This window comes from Lipophrys pholis (genome assembly GCF_963383615.2).
Source record: "Lipophrys pholis genome assembly, chromosome: 1".
NCBI lineage: Eukaryota > Metazoa > Chordata > Actinopteri > Blenniiformes > Blenniidae > Lipophrys > Lipophrys pholis.
Window position 1 is genome coordinate 52635118 of NC_137635.1, and position 20499 is coordinate 52655616.

The following is a 20499-nucleotide window of genomic DNA, read 5'->3' on the forward strand; positions in this document are numbered from 1 at the left end:
AAAAAAAAAAATCTACTTTGATTTTCGACTTTTTCTGACGTCCACGAAGGTTTTGGGTGTTTTTTTTACCTCTTTTTCTATAATAATTTTTTCTCATAATTATCTAATTAATTCAGAATTTTTTTTTTTCCATGTCAATGGAATAAGCTTCCCCACTAATTTGTGAAAATCAATTTAAACATTTTCATGAATAACAATAATTTTCAGGAGGCCGTTGGCATTGTTGACTTTGGCAGAAGCGGCTCTAAGATCGTAACTTCAGATGCAATGAACTCTCTGTTCTGGTCTGGACCCTGGACTGTGTGGGAGATGAAGGTGTCATAAAATATCACAAGATAATATTACGAGCTTCATCCGAAGCAGGACAGCTGTTATGCCTTTTCAACAAACATCAAACTGGGTATTTGTCATCGTCAGACCCAATTTTCTAGAGAGGTTCTCTTTCTCAAATGCCGGTGTGTTTACTGACACAAGGACACAAATAGACAATATGCTTTCTTATTTCATCATGTTTTTCTTATCATAAAGACGACTTCTGTTAATTCTGCTGTTACTGTTGTGGTTTCATTGCTGTCGCTGTGGCTCATGTCACACTTGGCTGCAGCGCTCTGTGGATATTTACAGCAGTGATAAGAAAATAGATATATATATATACCAATGTGTGTTGTCTCCTCGCATTTCCACTGACTGTAAAACCAACAATCAGGAATAAGGTCGTAAAAAAGTACACCGTTGAACCGAGCAGCGGCTCAATTCTCAAACTGGGGGATTTTTTTACTTTATTTTGAAGTTGGAAACCTGAAGAGACTGTGAACTGGTGAGTCCTGCCGGGAGTTTTAAAAGAAGAAGAAAATGGCTGAAAAGAATACGGCTGTCGAGAATTTCCTGAGGTGCTATGTGTGTTACGAAACATTCCTGGAACCCGTGTCTCTGGGCTGTGACCACAGCTTCTGTTCACGCTGCCTGCGGCAATTCTGGGAAAAAGTTGAAAACAAAAAACTGTCCTGTTTGCAAAAGAAAATCCTCCAAAGATTTAATATACGTGAACTTTGGTCTGAAGGAGCTGGCGGACTCCTTCGCTGGCGGACGGAGATCTGGACCATCCGGGGGAGAAGAGAGGGACCAGCAGGTGGCGCTGGCGTGTCCTAAACACCAAGAAGAGCCCATGCTGTTCTGCGTGGACGAGCGGAGAGTTTTGTGCACCGTCTGCCATTTTCCTCACGACGGCAGCCACAACGTGCTTCCCGGAGAAGAAGCGGTGACCGACCTGAAGGAGCGGCTGAGACGTGAGCTCAAGTCTCGGCAGGACAGGAGGAACAAACGCCAACACATACGGGAAACGTACGGCGGCGTGGTCCGAGAGTCCGAGAGGCAGCTGGCGTCCACAGAGAGGCAGATCAGAAAAAGCTGCACCGGTTCCTGAGAGAGGAAGAGGAGTCCAGGCTGGCGGCTCTGAGGGAGGAAGAGGAGCAGAAGGCAGAGGGTGTGAGCCGAGAGATGAAGACCATCGAGGAGCAGATGTCCTCCATCTTGGACTGCATGGCCGCCGTCGAGTCAGAGCTGCAGAAAGCCAGCGTGGCGTTCCTCAGCAGCTACCGAGGCGTTCAGAGCCGAGCCAGAGCCCGGGGCTCGCTGCCGGATCCACGGCCGCCACCAGGACTTCTGGTAGACGTGGCCAGACACCTGGGAAACCTGGGCTACTCCGTCTGGACCAAGATGAAGGACCAGGTCCGCTTCACTCCGGTCATTCTGGACCCAAACACTGGGGCCCACTGCCTCTACGTGTCTGACGATCTGACCAGTGTGAGATGTGGAGACGCTCGGCAGCAGCTTCCCGATAATCCAGAGAGATTCAGTATGTATGTTGAGGTTCTGGGCTCCGAGGGCTTCAGCTCGGGGAAACACAGCTGGGAGGCGGAGGCGGGAGACCTCCCAGACTGGGCTGTTGGACTGGCTGAAGAGTCCGTTGACAGGAAGGGAGAGAGAGATCGGTTTCCCCGGAACAAGGAATCTGGAGTTTATGGCACGGTGCTGGAGGAGAGTGCACTAACGGTTACGATGAGCCAGTCGGCATGAAGGAGAGTCTCCAGAGGATCCGAGTCCAGCTGGACTACGACCAGGGGGAGGTTTCCTTCTACGACTCTGCAGACCGGAGTCTCATCTACACTTACAAAAACACTTTCACTGAGAAACTCTTCCCTTATTTCCACCTTGGAAAAGTTCCTGGGTTGAAAACCAAACGTCTCACCGTCTGTCAGACTGAGGTCACTCTGTGACTGAAGAGAAAGCAAGTTAGCCTTTATTGGAAATAATGAAAATACCTCATTATAACACTTTTTTTTATTAATTTATATTTGTTTTGTCAGTAAAACTGTGAACATATATAAATAATATACATTTGGGTCATTAACTCTGGAAAATGATTCACATTATTTTTTCCCAGATCAATAACATGTTTTATATTACAATGGAGAAAAAGGGATTCATTGCTTCTCATTCTTACTGTTTTTATAAGTTTCTTTTGATTAGTTTTGATAAACAAAGCTGGTAGTTGTCATTACAGCTTGTGTCATTTGGACCTGGACACTGGTATTATTCACTGGTCCAAGTTACTCATATTAGTCACTGCTATTGGTTACTGGTATTAGTCACTGGTCCTACTCACTGGTACTGGTCACTGGTCCTACTCACGGGTACTGGTATTAGTCACTGGTCCTACTCACTGGTACTGGTATCAGTCACGGGTACTGGTATTAGTCACTGGTCCTACTCACTGGTACTGGTATCAGTCATGGGTACTGGTATTAGTCACTGGACCTCGCTATTTGTACTCATCTACTCGCTCCACATTGTGTGACTGAGTAGATGCTGGCCACACGTCTTTAATTCAATAACATAATAAGTGGACTTTCTTTCACTGTTTACTGAGGTCATGTTTGGTTTTCTTTCCTGCACTCCACATTCATGATGGCAACAGATTTAATTGACCTTTGTTGATTGAGTAACAGACTACCTTTCTTTAGAACCTTTCTTTAGAACCATGGTGTCAAAAATCAGCATCACGGTGGCTGAATCAGTAATAAAGTGCAGGTGAAGTGAAATGTGTATTTTTGGCTTGTGTGTGTTTCGATTTTTATTCTTTTTTTCATCAATACAAACAAATAAAATGTTTAAATGTACATTTCCATTGCAGTTTTCAACTAATGTCTTTAGTTTCCAACTGAATATTTACATCTACATGTCTATAATGTGTTATTGGTTAGTTCCGAATTTTGTATATTCTTCTCAGCTTTTTAGCATAGATTACTTGTGACTTGATAAAAAAAAATAATGTATATACAGTATATATATAATTAAAATAATTTCAAAAACCTTTAGTCCTGTGCGCATAGGTGTGCCTGTGTGTTTGAGTCAACAATGTCCATCAAGATGTTGTACTGTCTCTTTAAGAGGAAAGACACTAAATATAAATCAAGTTGCTAAAAGAAACTTGGCACTTTGAATCTCAAAGTTTCCAAATGGTGCTTTTTATTAGAGCTCATCCCGTTCACTCCTAATACACGACTAAAGTTGGTTCTTCACAGCATTACCGACTCGACATTCAGCGATAAACAAAACCGAGACAGTAGATAAGGTGCGACAGTACACTGGTGGCGATCTCTTGTGTGTGAACTCCCGACTGAATCTGTCGTGGCGGAGGTTTAACAGTGTCACCGATCGCGTCCTGCATGGACGTGTCCCCACAGCAGACCAAGATCACGCCTCCAGACATGGCGAGGAGTTGACTTTGTGTGTTTGAGGATGTGAGTGGCGTCTGAGATCAAAACAGTGCGTCAGAAAATATTGTCCCCCAGATGTTTCTCCAACAGCTGCGCACTTCTGTTGTGGGGTTTCTTCTTTTTTTTTTTTTTTGCTTTTGCGTTGACCCTTCTGGGCCACCATATCTGCCTGGTGGGGATACTACCTGCAGCTCTGTTAAGGCCTTCATACAGCTGAGGTACAGAGTGAGAAAACCTAAAAAACAAAAATCTGAAAAGGGTTCAAATAAAGGACATTTCCATCATGTGAACGGTTGAACTGCAAAAGTTTGGAAGCCTTTGCTCCAAAAATTAAACCCTGAACTCGGTCACTGCAGAGGATTCTGTGGCGGGGTTCGCTCCCGTTCAAAGAACAACCACCGTAATTCCAAATGGCAAGTCGACTTTTTCCTTTTATTGTCCCCCATAACAGTGCCGGTGCTCGATATTTACAGTGAGAAAAAATATTTACAATAAGAACAGAAAAACATAACCATGATCCCAGCTCTTCCTTTAGCTGGGTGGGTTTGAAAAAAAAAAAAACAGGTCTATTCGAGTCGTGTTGCTCTACAGTGCAACTTCCAGTGATGACTCCCGTCTGCAGCTTTGCCTACTGCTCTTATACCGTTATGCCCCTCCCAGGGGTGTGATTGAGTCCTCTGCACCAATCATAATTTCATAACACAAATAATAATCACATCCTACTTTTAGGACACTTCATTTTTCTAATAAAATGAACAAAAACATTCTCCAAATAAAGTCACGAAATACTTCCCTTTATAAACAAAAATTAATAGTTAAACCAAACACCAAACGATCACGTGACCCTAAAGTCCCGCTCAGGCTTCGTTATAAACCCGGGGGTTAACTCCACCCCCGTCTTGCCTGTCACCAGGCGTCATGTCACCGGTAAGTGTTGTGTGTGTGTGTGTGTGTGAGGATGTTTGAATGTTTGCGCAGGTAAAACATAGCCAGTCCAAGTGTGCACCCCTGGCTGACTATGCTAACAGGTGGGGAACGAAAGATGAATTCAGTGAATGATGTCATGCGAAATACGGAGGGGGAATGAGGAAATGAGTGTGGCGTGTATCGTGGCGTGCCGTCTGCTACGCAGGGTGTGTATGTGTGTGTATGCGTTCGGGTGTCACTGCGCGTTCACTGACCGAGGGTCTCCGCTGCCTGCGTAACAGCAGGGCGGAGTGCGGGCGAGAGCGTGTGGACAGATTCACATTCAAACACTGGACGAACAAGAAGAAAGCAAAAAAAAAAAAAGGAGGGATGAGAAGATAAACACATTCACATGATGCTCTGATGCCAGTTCTCAGCACAAAAACATAGGAGATGAAAAGAGAGTTTGCTTTGGGAACGTGTTACTCAGGATTAGAAGAAGAGAAGCTGGGGGCACAGAACCTGAAGGAGATGCAACAACTGTCGATAAAGGATAAAAAAAAAATTTAAAAAAAATGCGGCGTTGAAGCATCCGGTCCCTCTTTTGTCGTCCAACATTTTACAGATTGCATTTTAGTGAAGTTAACTATTTACTCCGCACGCTGCTGAGTAGACGGTTCCTTCTTGTTCCAACTACAAGCACACAAGGCAAAGTCCATCACATTTTGAGTCCCGACTTCAACCCCATAGAAACCCCATAGCTTTGAAAAATGATACTGTAAATTCAAAGACTTAAGTAAAAAACTTTTAATCTAATTCTAAATATATATTTTTTCTAAGATTTCTTACCAAGTGAAATTTACTTCCTTCATGGACGAATCATTTCACCAGGTTTAGGTCATTTTCTGTTCACATCTTATATTTGGGTGACACTTTTTTTTTTTTTTTTTTTTGCAGTGCACCTTTTGGATGAATTAGATTGGAGACTGCGAGCCAATGTCACTTCAGTTCATCTGAAGGCAGGTGAGCGAATACTTTTGGTGTAGTGTAGTGTACAAACACAGATCAGACTGTCCGGTCAGTAACCACCGTCGGTCTCGTCGTCAGACGGCTCGCATGCTGTAGCGGAATCGGATGTCGGCGCCGGGCAGCAGGATCCCCAGACCGGCCCTGCTGGAGTCGACCTGCACGCGGCTCTGCCCGTCCTCCAGCTGCAGCTCGAAGTACAGCAGCAGCAGGACCAGGAACTGCTTTATCTCGTTGATGGCAAAGTAGCGTCCGGGACACATGGACGAGCCCGAGCCGAACGGCATCAGGTAGTACTTCAGCTTCTGGCCGTCCTTGTAGAAGTCCGTTTTCTCCGCGCCGCCTTGCACGTAGCGGTCGAATCGGAACGTCTGGTAACGGAGAGGAAGAGCAAGAGATGAGCTCAAACATGAAAGCGATGTTCGTCTCAGTTTAACCTCGGAATCCCGCCCCCAGAATCTGTTTTTATCCTTTTCATATCCTCCAACTGTAAATGACCTTGATGTTAAGTTAATTTGTTGCAAGGGTTCATAAGTGTTTATTTTATGTTGGAACGATAGTATAGTGCCAATGCTTTTACTTTGAAAGAACTCACAGACAAGGTGTCGTAAATCGGAAGTAACTGTTGTAACCGTGCAATAAGTGGTGCTATAACTATAATAATCTATAAGAACGTATTTACTATGTAAAATACATCCACCCCCATATTCTGTACATGTCCACACTTATAGGCACCGTGTGCATATTTTTCTATTATATTGTATTTTTATCTGCTTTTTTTTTTTTTTTTTAGTTCCTGCTATGTTAGCTTCTTTCTCTTTACTATCCTGTTGTACCACTGCAAATTTCTCCACATGCGAGATAAATAAAGGGATATCTTATCTTAAATCAGAAGTACCGTGATCGTTGATGGGCAGACAAAAGTATGCTCTGTACAAAGTTGGAGAAAACCGCATACGGTTCCCTAGTACTCGGTTGATGAGGGAACAAGACGAGTATCAATAGTTTGTTATGTAAATGTGTATTTTGTGACCTTTCACTGAGTTTATGTTTAGCTGCTCTGTGTAACGGTAACTTTATCACCCACTAGAGGGTGCTATTGCGCTTCAGTAAAAGCCATGCTTAGCACACTGCGACTTCAAGGTCCCAAGTTTAATTGTAATGTTAAAAAAAAAAAATAATAAAAATAAAATGTTAAGAGTTGCTATTTGTATTTTTCTGTTTACATTGTAGCTCTGGTGGTTTGTTCACATGCAAGGTTCAATAAAAGTTGTGAACCATCAGTTTGAGAGCCACACTAACTCCAACCAGAACAGCAGGAAGTCCCCCCCTGACTGCTTCTTCCTGGTCAAATGGACTTTTTCCTTTCCACCGTCTCCTTTGCTTGCTCAGGTGGAATTGTTGGGTTTTTCGCTGTGAAAGTGCCTTGAAATGACTCCGTTGTTCTCGGTGCCATATGAAACTGAACCGAACCGGACCGGACCAAGCCAAACAGGAGGTCGTTGGCTGTACCTGCGGCTCCTCGTAGATCTCAGGGTCCAGGTGCATGATCTGAGGATACATGGCGATGATGTCTCCTTTCCTGATGGCGACGGAGCGACTCTCGTCCAGCCGCAGGCTGAAGTCCTCCTGAGCCACCCGGATGTTCATGGAGGCCGAGGACAGACGCAGGCTCTCGTTGATGGCGCTCTCTGAGGAGGTGGTCGACCAGGTTATTGATCAGGAAACGCTCATCGACATTCCCCCGGTGTGCGCACGTACCCAGATAAAGCAGCTTGTCCAGCTGCTCCCTCTCGAGCCTCACGTCCGTGTCACTGCTGAACTCCACGCCGCTGGCGCTCAAGACCTCGTGGATCTCCTGTCGCACCGCCTGCAGCGCCTCCGGGTGGCTCACCAGGTGGTACATGGCCCAGAAGGTGGCGGGAGCCGTGTTGCCCACAGACGCCCAAAGTATGGCAAAGTGATGAGCTGAGAGTGGAGACAACGTGCAGAGGTATTGATCCACCTGATAGATTCAATTACATTTATTCAAACTTAAAACCTGAACTCAGACAGGAAAATATGGACCCAGTGAAGTTTATTTACATCAGGACTCAACTTTAATCAAAGATTTGAATCAACAGTTAAAAGCCAGGCTGGGCTTAATATAAAACACAATATAAATTAGGAGAATTGTATTTCTGGATAAAGAAACAGGAAGTCTTCCAAAAACAAAATCACTGATGTAACTTCTGAAATGTCTCATATTGTCACCGTTTGAAAATGCAAGTCTCCCATATTTCATCCTCGGCTCTTTCCTCACAGCTCATCCTGACATCTCAACGACTTTTACCTTGTGTTAACTCTTGAATTTTTGGAGTGTTGATCTCTTTCAATGTGATTGATGCTCCAGGTTTAATATTGGCTCTTGGTATCTGGTGGTTGTTTGTCTTTTTTATCTTATTTTCATTTAGTAATGGCTTCAATAATTCCCAAAGTCTGTTTTCCTTATTCTCAGTTGGATATTTTCTTTAGCATTTCTTCCACTTTTTTGGACATGTCCATGATTGCTATGGAAGTTTGGTTTACAGTTTTTAAAAACCTACTTGTCTGTGTAAGATACATTTGCACATTAGATCTGCCAAAAACAGCAATTAGTTCAGTTTTATTTCCACTCTAACAATAGTAAATGCATTCAATTTTAGGTTTACCTAAACCTGAAGATAACTTTTTCCTTTTGTGGGATTTCAAGAATTTGGGAAAATGACACTTCTGCTTTTTGTAAAATTCTGCAGAAAGTCTTTAAGCCTTCAGTTTCCTCATGACTCATGACCGGTGTGTTCAAGCATGAGAAATGTATCTATAAATTTCAAGATATGAATAGTTTAATGTGTGAATTTGGGTACATTTTGTATATATTTTAAAATATGTCTTGACTATTTATGTAAAATTTTATAATTTAAATGATTTCTAAACAACAACAAAAACAAGTTAAGGCAGAAATCAATGGAATCCTGAACATTAAGTGGTGATAATCCTTTGTAAAAGAAACAGTTTGCTTAAATATGGCAACTGGGCAGAAATGATGCAGGATATGATTTTATACACACACACACACACACACACACACACACACACACACACACACACACACACACACACACACACACACAATCAGTGTGTTTTGTGCACATTAAATTCACGGGAAACAAAGTAGCCTTTTTAAAAGTGCATATTAGGAGGGACAAGTTTTGTTTCGTGCCTGAGCAAGAAAACGCATCGAGTCTGTATGAAATGGTGGAAGTAGCTGAACTGAGGAGTTTAGATTTGAATTAAAATGCAGCTACTTGAGCATGAAAAGGTTTAGTTTGCTTCTCTACATTCCAACAATGGTTATTTTTCCAGATTTAATTTTTTGAATTTTTTGGTGGTGGTATACCGTAAATACCTACCATCTCCGTTCTATCCCTGTTTTACTTCACTGGATCTGAAAAGATTAGTCTTATTTGGGGATTTAACTCATCAAATGGATTTTCAATGATTAATTGAATGATCATTATCAGTGGAGGAGAATGGTCTCCACTGATAATGATCATTCTGTGCTTTGTCTCTTTTTTATTCTTTTCATTCAACATTTATTATTCTGTTACTTTTGTGTCCTCATTTTTTTTCAAAGTTTATTTATTAGCCTTATAAATATGAATCGTTTGTGACGCTTGAAAGGTGTGGAACTCTTGTACAAGCAGATCGTGCTTCCTTCCCTCCTTGCACCATTTTAATGTGTGCTAAATAAATAAGGAAAGAAATAAACTAATCCTTCAGGCCGACAGTGGAGAAGCACGTCTTTAGGGAACAAGAGCTTAGAAGTACAATGTGTAGAATTTCTGCAGTACCACGACTGTGCTTTCGGCGGCAGTAGTGAGCTCTCAAGGAAGTAACACACTTCACCACCGTGTGGCACAACGTGGTATTACAATAAATAGTTTTTTTCTCTCAGATCCTAACGTCTTAAGGGTTCTCACAAACACTGCGTGTTGGTTATTCATGAGCATTTTGAGCCACTGCAGGGGATTTAATGACTCTACCTGCTTTATCGACGTCTCTCAGAGTTTCGTAGTTCTCAAACACCTGCATACGCGTGCTGATGAATTCCGACGTGTCGGACCAGTGCAACATGTGGTGAGGCAGGAAGTAGTTGATGAGCTTCTGGCGGACGGCCTTGGTTCTCCCCAGCAGCCAGATGGGAATCTGTGCGATGAGCAGGGGGAACATGTTGTCGAACTTGACGAAGTCGTCCTTCAGGATGCTCATCTCGCTGTGGCGGCGGGCGGACGCCGGGCGGCCGAACATGGAGAGGAAGGAGGCCTCGAACATGACGGACAGACAGAACTGGTACATGCTGCTGCTCCTCCAGCCGCCGTGCCCCAGGTGGTCCTGGCGAAACACCAGCATCAGGTTACCCATCATGCTCTCTGTCAGCGAGGTGAGGCCGTCCCCCTGCAGGAGTTTGAAGGAGCGCTGGATCCGCTCCTTCATGCCGGGGTGCTTCTGGCTGTGGATCGGCGGGTACCCGAACGTGATGGGCGCCACCTTGTTGGTGAACTCGTGAAAGTCGAGCTGCCGGCCGTGCTTGATGATGTTGGGATACAGTAACGGGTCCATGATGAAGGTCATGTATTTACCTGCAGGGTGGAGGAGTAGAACATCACAGTGAAAACATGATTCTCCCAGAGACCAATCAAGCTTTTATGGCTTATTTATTAACATTTGATTTTCTTAGTTTTATTTTTCCTATATTTTTTCCTTTATATAGTGCTTTTTTCCTACATATATTTTTTTCTTTTACATTAAATATTTCCTCTTTTTTTTCCCCTTTTCCTGAAAAAAAAAGCTGCACTGGCAATATTAATCATTTTAGTTTCGCCTGTTTTTCCTGGTTGTTTTTTTTTTTTTTAAGTTGTAGTTTCAACAGTTTTGTCCATTCTTAGCAATTCCAGCTATTCTGACTGTTTTACCTTATTTAGCTGTTTTCAGACCATTTTTGAAGATCAGTGTGGTCTGCTAATAAAATACAGAGATGTAAGCAATATGTTCACTCGGGAATCATTTTCTCAAAGCTCCAGGGAGCCACTACAGAGGAGCTGAAGAGCCACATGAGGCTCTGGAGCCACAGGTGGAACACCCCTGAGCTATAAGAATTAAATCTCCACTGATTTGTTAATCATAACTAGGAATATTTCAAGAATTTTTAGTTTTACTCTTAAGAAATGTTGCTTTAACGCCTAAAAATTACATTAAAATGTTTAATTTTTTTTAATTATCTTAACTATTTCCTTCTTTTAGTACATAATTATTAAAATGATTCTCTAAAATGTTATTATTGTAGAAATAACTGACAAACATTTGAGCTTAATGTGCTGATAAATCAAAGGAGCGAAAAATTCTGTTTTGGAAGGATTTCCTTCAGTCTCACGGTAAAGCAGCGATACTCGACTAACATGAAATGCTTTTTAAAAGTACGAGTGCGACTGAGTGTGAGCTGTTTCAGGCTCCAAACAGAACCAGGAGCAGCACATAAAGAGCTTGTGGGGTGCAGCTCGGCCTTTCAGCGCTTTCCACCGGTTCCCCGGCAGGCCTTTGTTTCCCGTCGAGCCCGTTCCCATCGGAGTGAATTTCCCTTTGAGCTGATAAAAAGCAGGTGAAAGAAACAACTTTGCAATGTTGAATGGAGGCTGCCGTGCAGGGCCTGAACAACGACTCCCTCACATTGCCAGCGGTCTGAGCAGGAGCAGCAAACACAATGTTGTGCAACTTACTGAGAAACGCTTACTTCTTTAAACGTAGCACACCGAGCTACCATATTCTATTGACTACATGTTGTAATCTATTGGCAAAATTTCAGGATGAACCTAAAACATTACAGGTGAGCTTGATGTGACCTTCTCTAACCTCATGAATGCACAACTGTTCAGTGTTAAGGTTGACTGAGCCATGAATGGACCAATAAACGTACTAGTTGCATTAGAATTGGTGTTTGAACAGTCCTCCTCACATTCTGACCTCATGAGACCAAGACCACACCAAACAATTCATCGACAACCTCGACATGGAAGTTCTTAGATGGGAGTGTCCACTGAGCTCAGGGTGTCGTCAGCAGGTTGAACAGAGATACAGTCGCAGAAAGACGGCGAAGTGGACGTCCTTTGTCCACATCCCACAGTGATGACCGTCACATTGTGAACAGTGGAACCAGGTGATGAATCCACTCAACCCATTTAAGGAAGGTGAGAGGCTCAGTGTCAGTGTCACGTCAGACCATTTAAACTTGCTGGACCGCCTGTGCGGTTAGTAAATGACCTTGATGTTAACTTTATTTTCTTAGCAATGGTTCCAAGTGCTTATTTTAAGTTGAAATGATAGTATAGTGCTTGTGCTTTTACTTTGAAACAACTCACAATTGTCGTAAAGCGGAAGTTAACTGTCCTAACTCAGAGAAATACCGCAAATGTTGATGGGAAGAGAAACGTACGCTCTGTAGAAGGTGAAAAATTACATTTACGGTGCAGTTTTTTGGTTGCGTATGGTTCACTAGCGCCCGGTTGATAAAGGAACAAGGTTAGTATCAAGTTTGTTATTGTAAATGTGTGTTTTGCTACATTTCACACACTTTATGTTTATCTGGTTTGTGTAACAGGAACATTTCAGTACAGCCAAGTTTAGCACACGATCATTTCAAGGTTTAAGTTTAATTGTAATGTGAAGTAAAAAGTAATTTAGTCACGGTACGGATATGGTTAAAAGGGACAAAGTTTGAAGGATTTTTAAATACACATGGGAATTACATATTAATAGCACTCAAGGTAGAGCTTGTCAAAGGTTAGTAGTTTAAGGCAATTTATTTAAAGCAATAAATATGGTAAAGGGTGAAAAGGTATAAACACGCTGTTAAGAGTTGCCCATTGTAATTTTCTGTTCACACTGTAGCTCTTACGGTGTAGGTGAAACTACAATCAATTCAATCAGCACAATATTTGTGAATTCATTGCAGTTGATGGGAAATTTTTGAATCCCGTCATGGTTGAATCTGCAGAGCAGGGATGCAGGGAAACATTTATGACGTTGATATATATGTGCATGATTACAACCTGACGACGATACATAAGCGACATGTTATGCAGCACTTTTCGTAACAAGCCCACTAAAAACAGAGATTTTAACTGGGTAACTAGATTTATCATAGTAATCAGCATGTTTCCCCCCGACCGGAGAGGCGTCATAGACGTGTAACAGGTTTTTTTTTTGGTGTGTTTCTCTGTAAAAGTGCCTTGAAATGACTATTTGTCGCTATACCAAAGAATAAGGTGAACTTTGGTTGGGGGCTTGTGATAAACTGACCTTTGAACTTCCAGAATGATTTAAAAATAGAAAATAAAAAATTAGCCTGATGTGCAAACCAACCTGCGATCTGGACTGTAAAGACATCTCCGAACTTCCTCTTGTTCTCTTCCAGAAACTTGTAAGCATTTTTCCCAAACTCCAGAGCTTTCCCAATGAAAGGAATCCAGCCTTTGATCAACGGCGGCTCGTCCGCTCTCCTGCAACAGGCAGCACAGACACTTTAGAATCTTTCATTTGTTGAAACATCTGCCAAACTCTGGATACGAAAAGACTTCGCACAGAGCACGTGGCTCTACAGCGCCGTGAAGCGTTTTTCAAAATTCTTTGGATATCAACATTTTGTTATCATTTTTATTTCATTTGCAATTCACACTGAATTTCAGAATTGTTTTAATATCCAAGATAAAAACAGGCAAAGAAGGTAAAACAGCCAAACCAGCCAGAAGGTTGGTAGGTTGGTGTGTGTGTGTGTGTGTGTGTGTGTGTGTGTGTGTGTGTGTGTGTGTGTGTGTGTGTGTGTGTGTGTGTGTGTGTGTGTGTGTGTGTGTGTGTGTGTGTGTGTGTGTGTTTAATAATTATACATATTTCTTTTTTTTTACATAAAGTGAATTGTTAATATAATAAATTATTGACACGAGTCTGTATTTCATTCCAAGGCGCGCTGGTGCTGCTGCTTGTTTTTGTAATGAAACCACGCACACGCGTGCAGAAAACAAAACGTTATAAACATGAAGAAGGTGTAGAGAACCCGACATCCGTATGGACTGACGACGAATCGGATGCTATCAGGGGTGACTCTCAACGATAAAACTACCATGCTATGGACTATAAAACTACAATAAGTACCCCAAGTCAAACCACTACAGGGGTTGCCATGTCTGTTTACATGCGCATGAGCAGAAGGAACTAATTGCCACAGGAGGGAGATGCGCATGGGAAGTAACAGCTCTCCGTCGTCGCCTCAGGCTGCCTGTGCAGGAGGGGATCGTATGGCTTTGTTTACCATTCTATTAATGCAAGTGCATGTAAATAAATTTTAAGAAATTACTTTTGATGAAAAGCTCAGTCAGAAGCCGCATGTTAATATCCTGAAGTCAAAAGTACCAAAAATATCGGCCAAAATTTGATCAAAATTCACTCAATTTTTTATAGAACGCCTTCATTCATCCATATCCGAGTTATGTTGTGGAAATAATTATGAAATAAATTCATCCAATTCTTTTTACTTCGGAAAAAAGGCCATTCGACTCATAAATCAAACTGAATATTATTTTGCTCCAACAAATCCTCTATTTGCCATTTCAAAGACGCTAAATATACACAATATTGTCGACATTAAAACACAATACATGTTTTTGTGTCAAATACACTTAATCCTTCCAAATGTGTCAAATATACTTTGAAATCCTTCAAATCAATAATGCTGAAAAAAATGAGTCATGTGTGAGATGTCCAGAACCACATGGACGAGTCGTCCACGGTTGTGAGTCGTCCGTGCCCCCCTGGAGGCCGCCATTATTGTCTACAAAATAACTTATTCATTGTGGCTGTAGTGTTCGTGTGCAGTAGCAGCGTTTCAGTGAAGCCAGGTTTTTGCTTTTACGTGGCGTTTTGAATAAGTCCAACCTTTGGAGCTGTTTTCAGAAGGTTGGTGTTTTCACTATTTTTTTTAAGCGAGGGAAAAAAAAAAAAAAAGGTAAAAACAAAATGAGAAAAGAAAAGAAAGTTGTGCTTTCATTGGCTCCGAGCAGCGTTGTTGTGTAAACGGACAAACAAAGCAAACATAAATCATTTAAACGGGTCCCTGGAAACCCCACAAAATGGTAAAAATTTAGTTGAATTTTATAGCCTCTCTCTCTATGGTTTTAGCTGCAAGCACAAACCCGCAGAGTGTCGTCACCGAGGTGAAACACCCGCAACACACAACACACAAGATGAGTGACAACAGTTGCCAAACGGCAACAAAGTGACTCAGAGGGACGAGGGAGGGCAGGAAGATAAGGCTCAAAGTACCTTCAGTTGAGCGTGAAATTACAAAATCAAAAGAGGTGGCAACATGATGAGACACACACAGAATGACGACGACGACTTGCATAAACTGACAAAACGAATACAATGAGACAGGAAATATCGGTTCAGTACAAATACATGAAGAAACATGGCGATGAAATGATAAGGACTGGATGACACACAAACGGGCCACAGTTCAGCTGGGATCATGTTTTTGTGTATATTGTTTACGACCAATACATAATGATGATTACGTCTTTGTTCAATGCTTTTTTCTTTTTCCCTTTTGTGATAATCCCGTTTCTCATTTGCCCCATCGAGTGTTAAATATTTTCGGAATTAAAAATTCTGTCATTACGACTCCTCGGGAGCAAGAATGCACTGGAAACAGTCCATCTTGGTTTCATAATCTTAAGTGTTTCGCAATCTGCAAACTGTGAATGTTTACAAAGCAATATCTCGTGTAAAGGACTGATAGAGCTGTTAAATGTTTGGCTCTCTCTGTTAGGTCATCGGTGGGATTCCTCTACCGGGAGTGGGGACGTGACTTAACTTTCATGAAACACAGGAAGAGGGTGATTAGAGGCGAACTAAGGCGAAGTTGACACAAAAAAAACAAAAACAAATAAAAGGTGAAAGTTCGCAGAAAAGAAGATTCTTTCAACTGACCACAATGAGGGGTCAAAGACGAGGACGGGCAGTAAAAATGACTCAAGAAAAAGCGAAAGGTAAATAAAAACAGAAGGTGATGATTTCAAAACCAGAGAACCCGCATGGTTTTAATGCATCTGAAGATCACCCGAGTTCAGCATTGACCTTTGACGCTTGTGAGCCTTCTCTTTGTGTTGTGGTTTTATCATATCAAGACACTGTGAATTAGTCAAATTCTTTCACAACGAGGAACATTCCTTCTCAAACTAATTAAAAGCCCCCGTTCCAACTTTTATCACGTGTTGCCGCAGTGCGTTCACTCAGCAGCAATGTGCAGATTCATACCAAAACATGGACTCTTCTGTTTATCTCCCCTTTGGAAAACGTCTCTTGTAAAGTGTGCGTCTTTTCCTCAAAGTTAAACAGTCTTCATCTGAAGGGCTGACACAAATAGTAAATAATGATATTTGCCCTTGGTATGGTTTTAAAAGCTATAACTAATTTAAAAAAATTATGATAAAGAAAACCAAAGAAAATACCTGTAACTCTGTATTCTTACCACATACGCTTATTGTAGGTTTACCTTCAAAGATTAGGCTTTTGTACAGATGGGTATTACACCAGTATGAGTATTGACATCATTACACACCCATGGAGGCGGCCGCAACTTAATGCGTTTTCACAATTTGAGGAATTTGTTGTGGTCGGTTGGTGCAAAAAACAAAAAAAACAAACTGCATTTCAAAAATGTCCTAAGATATAATAATTACAGTGTACCTGAATGTAATGTACATGGTGGAGAGAGAGAGAGAGAGAGAGAGAGAGAGAGAGAGAGAGAGAGAGAGAGAGAGAGAGAGAGAGAGAGAGAGATTGCTCTGATCCAAGCCTAAAAAGTTTTCCATTTGTTATAAACAAGCGCAGCTTTTTTTTTTTATTTATCTCTCCCGCTGTTTCACCGATAAAATCACGCATGTTTATGACTTCCAGTCAGTAACACTAGGAAGCAAGAGAGTTTTCCCTGAAAGCTCCGGTCGTCCCCCTCAGGGAGCTTTCGGCTGCGCTCGACTCGGCTCGGCTCGGCTCGGCTCGACTCGGACTCACCTCCTCCTGCCGCGGAAGACGCACAGCAACGCAGACAGTAGGCCGAGCAGCAGCAGCAGCAGCGGCACCGGGAACATGATGCTGAACGATCCGTCCGGAGACCGGGCTCGACCACAGTGGGACGACTCCGACCTATTGCTACCCACAGACGCCCACTCACGCTGCTTCCGGTCCCACCCTTCAAACCAAAGTAAGTCAAATTCTGAAAACCGGAAGTTGTTATTTCTAAGAGTTGCATTGGTTTCACCGTTACAGAGTTAAAACGTTATAAATACTCACATTGCAATTATTTCGTCACATTTATGGAATTTTGTGAGTATTTATTATTTGTATAGCAGGTGGCAATGCAGAAGTCATAAAAGATTAAAGATTAAGAGAAACAAGCAGGCATTCAAAACGTTGCTGACTTTGGATCAGGTAGGGTAGTGTCGCACCACTGTGCGTGCGTGATTAGGGGGAGTAACCAAGTCCTATATCTACAATGGCACCATTGGTCTAGATCTCCACCAAGATGACAGTTACAAATAACCAGTGTTTTCCAACTCGAACCTCTCAGCTGAACTTGGGTTTGAATTCCTCCCAACAATCTGTTTGCTTTTCCAGTCATTTCCCCTCCTTTTATTGTCGGACCACAACCAGAACAGCAGAGTCTCCACCTCTGACTGCTTCCCTCGCCCCAGACACTTCCTCCAGCTCCTCCGGTGGGACCCCAAGGCGTTCCCAGGCCAGTCGAAAGACATAGTCTCTCCAGCATGTCCTAGGTCTGCCCCGAGGCCTCCTCATGACTTGTTCAACTAAATTTACCTAAATGTTTGATAATGCAGAGTTTAAAATATAACTGTGATGAGCACGGAATAAGCTATTGTACAAAACCATAAAAGCAACAGGTTGACAAGGCCCAAGGGAAGGTCCACAGCTCTTAATGTGGAGTAACAGACATCATTCAGAGTCCAGGAACAGCCATATAGGATAATAAGCCCAGACAAGAGAGATCTGAGAATTTGATTGGGGATAGCCAAAGGTTAAACCACTAAGGGATCAATGTGAGGGACAGCCAAAAGTATCTTTATGGCTGGAGTTACCACTGAGGACCTTCAGGAACATATAATGAGACAAATTGAGGGGCCGGCAGACACGGAGTACACACGGACTGCAGAGACAACACACACCTAACATAGTCATGGCTGAGGCGTCGTGTAAATGGACAAGGGGAGCGTTATGAGGCTGCACAGCACGAACATAGATGAGCTGAGCCACAGCCTTCCTGAGCTAGTACGAATGAATAGATCCCACTCTTGGACATGGTCCCAAGTGAGTCTCCTTGTTTCAGGACACTGTAATGTCCCCCGGCTGCACTGAGCTCCTCTGTCCTCCGTGTTCAAGCTGTTTACAGCCTCGTCTGATTGAACTGCAGTGACCTCTGCGTGCCGAGTATCATTCAGCCGTCCAAAACACAACACAGCAGCTTTTCTCTGCCGGGCACCACTCATCTTCTCTCTGAAACACAAACGTTCTACTTCGGCTTTTCAGTCGCAAACAAAAGCCTCCGTTCAACTTGTGTGGAGTCGAGTGGCAGAGTCACAGAAGACACTCGCTGCTCACACACTCCTATTCAGTACATGTTCTTTTCTTGTCACGCCGAGTTGAGGTTTTCCTACAAGTGAGCCTAACTAACTCATCACCAGTTTCATTTTCAGTAAATTCCTAACCGAGTAGTGGACACAATGCAACACTGAGACTCGAGTTAATACATTAGTGATGCAGTCATTAAAATACTGACCTTGTTACTATCAAACTTGTCGGGGTGAGTTTGTAAAAAAAAAAAAAAACATGGACTGCTTGAAGAGCTCTCGGAGAGTTTTTTTGTTTTTCGTGACATTTCACTGTATTTTGAATCAAAATTGGACTTCATATTGAGATTTTAATAACCTTCCGTTGTAATAGTTTGGTTTTGGGAAAATATCAACATTTTCTTTACTCTACCACACAACAAAGAAAAACCTTAGAACTTAAATTTAAAGGGTATTGTGGAACTTTACCGGTCCGGTTCACTCCAGATGAAACCATGCTGTATGTGACCCCTGAACTAAAATGTCTCTTACACCTCTGGTGAAAAATCCCTCAAACATTGTCAACATGCAAAACTCCACACCACAGTCAAGAGTGCATTATATTAGTGTCTCTAAACTGACTGGTTTTCCTCTTTCCGTGTGTGGTGGCTCTGTGATGCACTGCTGGAGGATTTGGAAAGCCTCCACATGCGCGACACGGATTCACTGGCAGTGGTATAAACGCATTACGTTTGTGTTTTGGGACCACTCAGCGGCTCACAGGCCAATCGGAGCTCAGTGTCTCCTGACACGCCACACCTGGGGCCTATACTACGACTCTGGATTTCCTCTTATCGAGGTAACTTCAAGGATTAAGCCTGGGTTTTCCATACTGCGATGCTCGTTCACTTCTTACTGGGATAAATTACCATGGTAACCGAGTCTGCATGTCTAACCTGTCCAGGTGAAGTAAAGCTGCTTCATGTCACAAATGAGCACAACACTCATTCTTTATCACATCATTTTTAATGCAAACTTTCAGGAATCATTCTTAAGAGAACACACAGTTTCCACAGCAGCACAGATGATTGTGACCGATGGCAAATGGAGAACACGAGGCATGAGAATAAAGCAACTCTCAGAGAATTACTCATGTAGACATGAGCAGAAATAAGTTAGGTTCCCCCCCTCTTTTTTAAATAAATGAATCTGAATAAAAACCTGGGAAGAAAATAGAAAAGGCAGAGACATAGCACATGCAGGCAGACGACAGTACACACTGCTTCACTGTAGCATGGCCTGTGATAACGGAACATCTTGAAAACACACAAACGGCATCGACCCGTGTATAAGACGACATACTCATAATGTGAAGAACTACTGGAGCCAAAAGCTGCTTCAACTTTAGATGTCCAATTGATCTTGAGCTTCATGTAACAGTCTTCAGCGTTTAACGCCGTAGACACTTTTCACAGTCAACGGCCGCCATCTCGGCTTTGCAGTCAAAAGTCAAATCCTCACCGGGGAATCAAATTAGAGACAAAAACAACTAAATGTAAAAAATATTCCTCCCATCTCTGGTCCCCACTGAGGAGTCCCGTCTCTATGGGAAACCCGCAGCTGCGATCAACAGTGAAGAACAGTGAAGCCTGTGAAATAGTGCGTTTAAAAATGTGGAATAGAAAATTTGACATGACTCCCATGAGGCTTTTCTCGCGTCTCTAAAACTGCACTGGAGTGACAAACAACTTCATCACACTCCGTGAGCAACAGAATAAGATGAACCGCTGTCATCAAGAAAAATAACATTATCTTTTAGTTACATTGATTTAAAAATCAGATTTTTAACGTTGGTTTAAAGAGGTCATATTATACTAAATTCACTTCCTAAAGATTTTCCAACAGTAATAATGTCCACACACCTGGAATGACGCTCCAGAAGTGAAGAAAGTCAGTAATTTCTCTCCCTGAGTTGGTATTAAGTTTTAAAAAGTATGTTGCTCCAACCAGCTAATTAGAAATCAAATCTCATTTAGTGTCATCGGGGGTTTAGCCAATCCCAATCAAGGTCGGCCCTCCCTTTGACTCCTCCCACAATT

General features: G+C 42.4%; 2 protein-coding genes across 2 annotated transcripts; one reads left to right on the plus strand and one right to left on the minus strand.

Moving 5' to 3' along the window:
• Positions 1 to 852: 852 nt before the first annotated feature.
• LOC308115039 (zinc-binding protein A33-like) lies at positions 853 to 2276 on the plus strand (the record flags this gene model as incomplete). The annotated part of the gene is given in 4 exon segments (XM_080472375.1): positions 853 to 993; positions 995 to 1400; positions 1403 to 1980; positions 1983 to 2276. Coding segments are annotated over 4 exon segments (1419 nt in total).
• A 1642-nt stretch (positions 2277 to 3918) lies between these two features.
• On the minus strand, positions 3919 to 19606 carry cyp7b1 (cytochrome P450, family 7, subfamily B, polypeptide 1). Its single transcript, XM_080488181.1, has 6 exons — positions 16851 to 19606; positions 13149 to 13285; positions 9776 to 10372; positions 7473 to 7679; positions 7224 to 7402; positions 3919 to 6082 (listed from the first exon to the last, which is right to left on the minus strand). The coding sequence occupies exons 1-6, from the start codon at positions 16925 to 16927 to the stop codon at positions 5789 to 5791; spliced, it is 1491 nt and encodes a 496-aa protein (XP_080344307.1). The 5' UTR covers positions 16928 to 19606; the 3' UTR covers positions 3919 to 5788.
• Between the last annotated feature and the right edge of the window lie 893 nt (positions 19607 to 20499).

Coding starts and splice junctions, on each gene's coding strand:
- cyp7b1 (XM_080488181.1), bottom strand. CDS start 16,927: ATGTTCCCGGTGCCGCTGCTGCTGCTGCTGCTCGGCCTACTGTCTGCG. Junction 7,403..7,472: donor GGACAAGCTGCTTTATCTGG/GTACGTGCGCAC, acceptor CCACCTCCTCAG/AGAGCGCCATCAACGAGAGC. Junction 6,083..7,223: donor AGATCTACGAGGAGCCGCAG/GTACAGCCAACG, acceptor CTCCGTTACCAG/ACGTTCCGATTCGACCGCTA.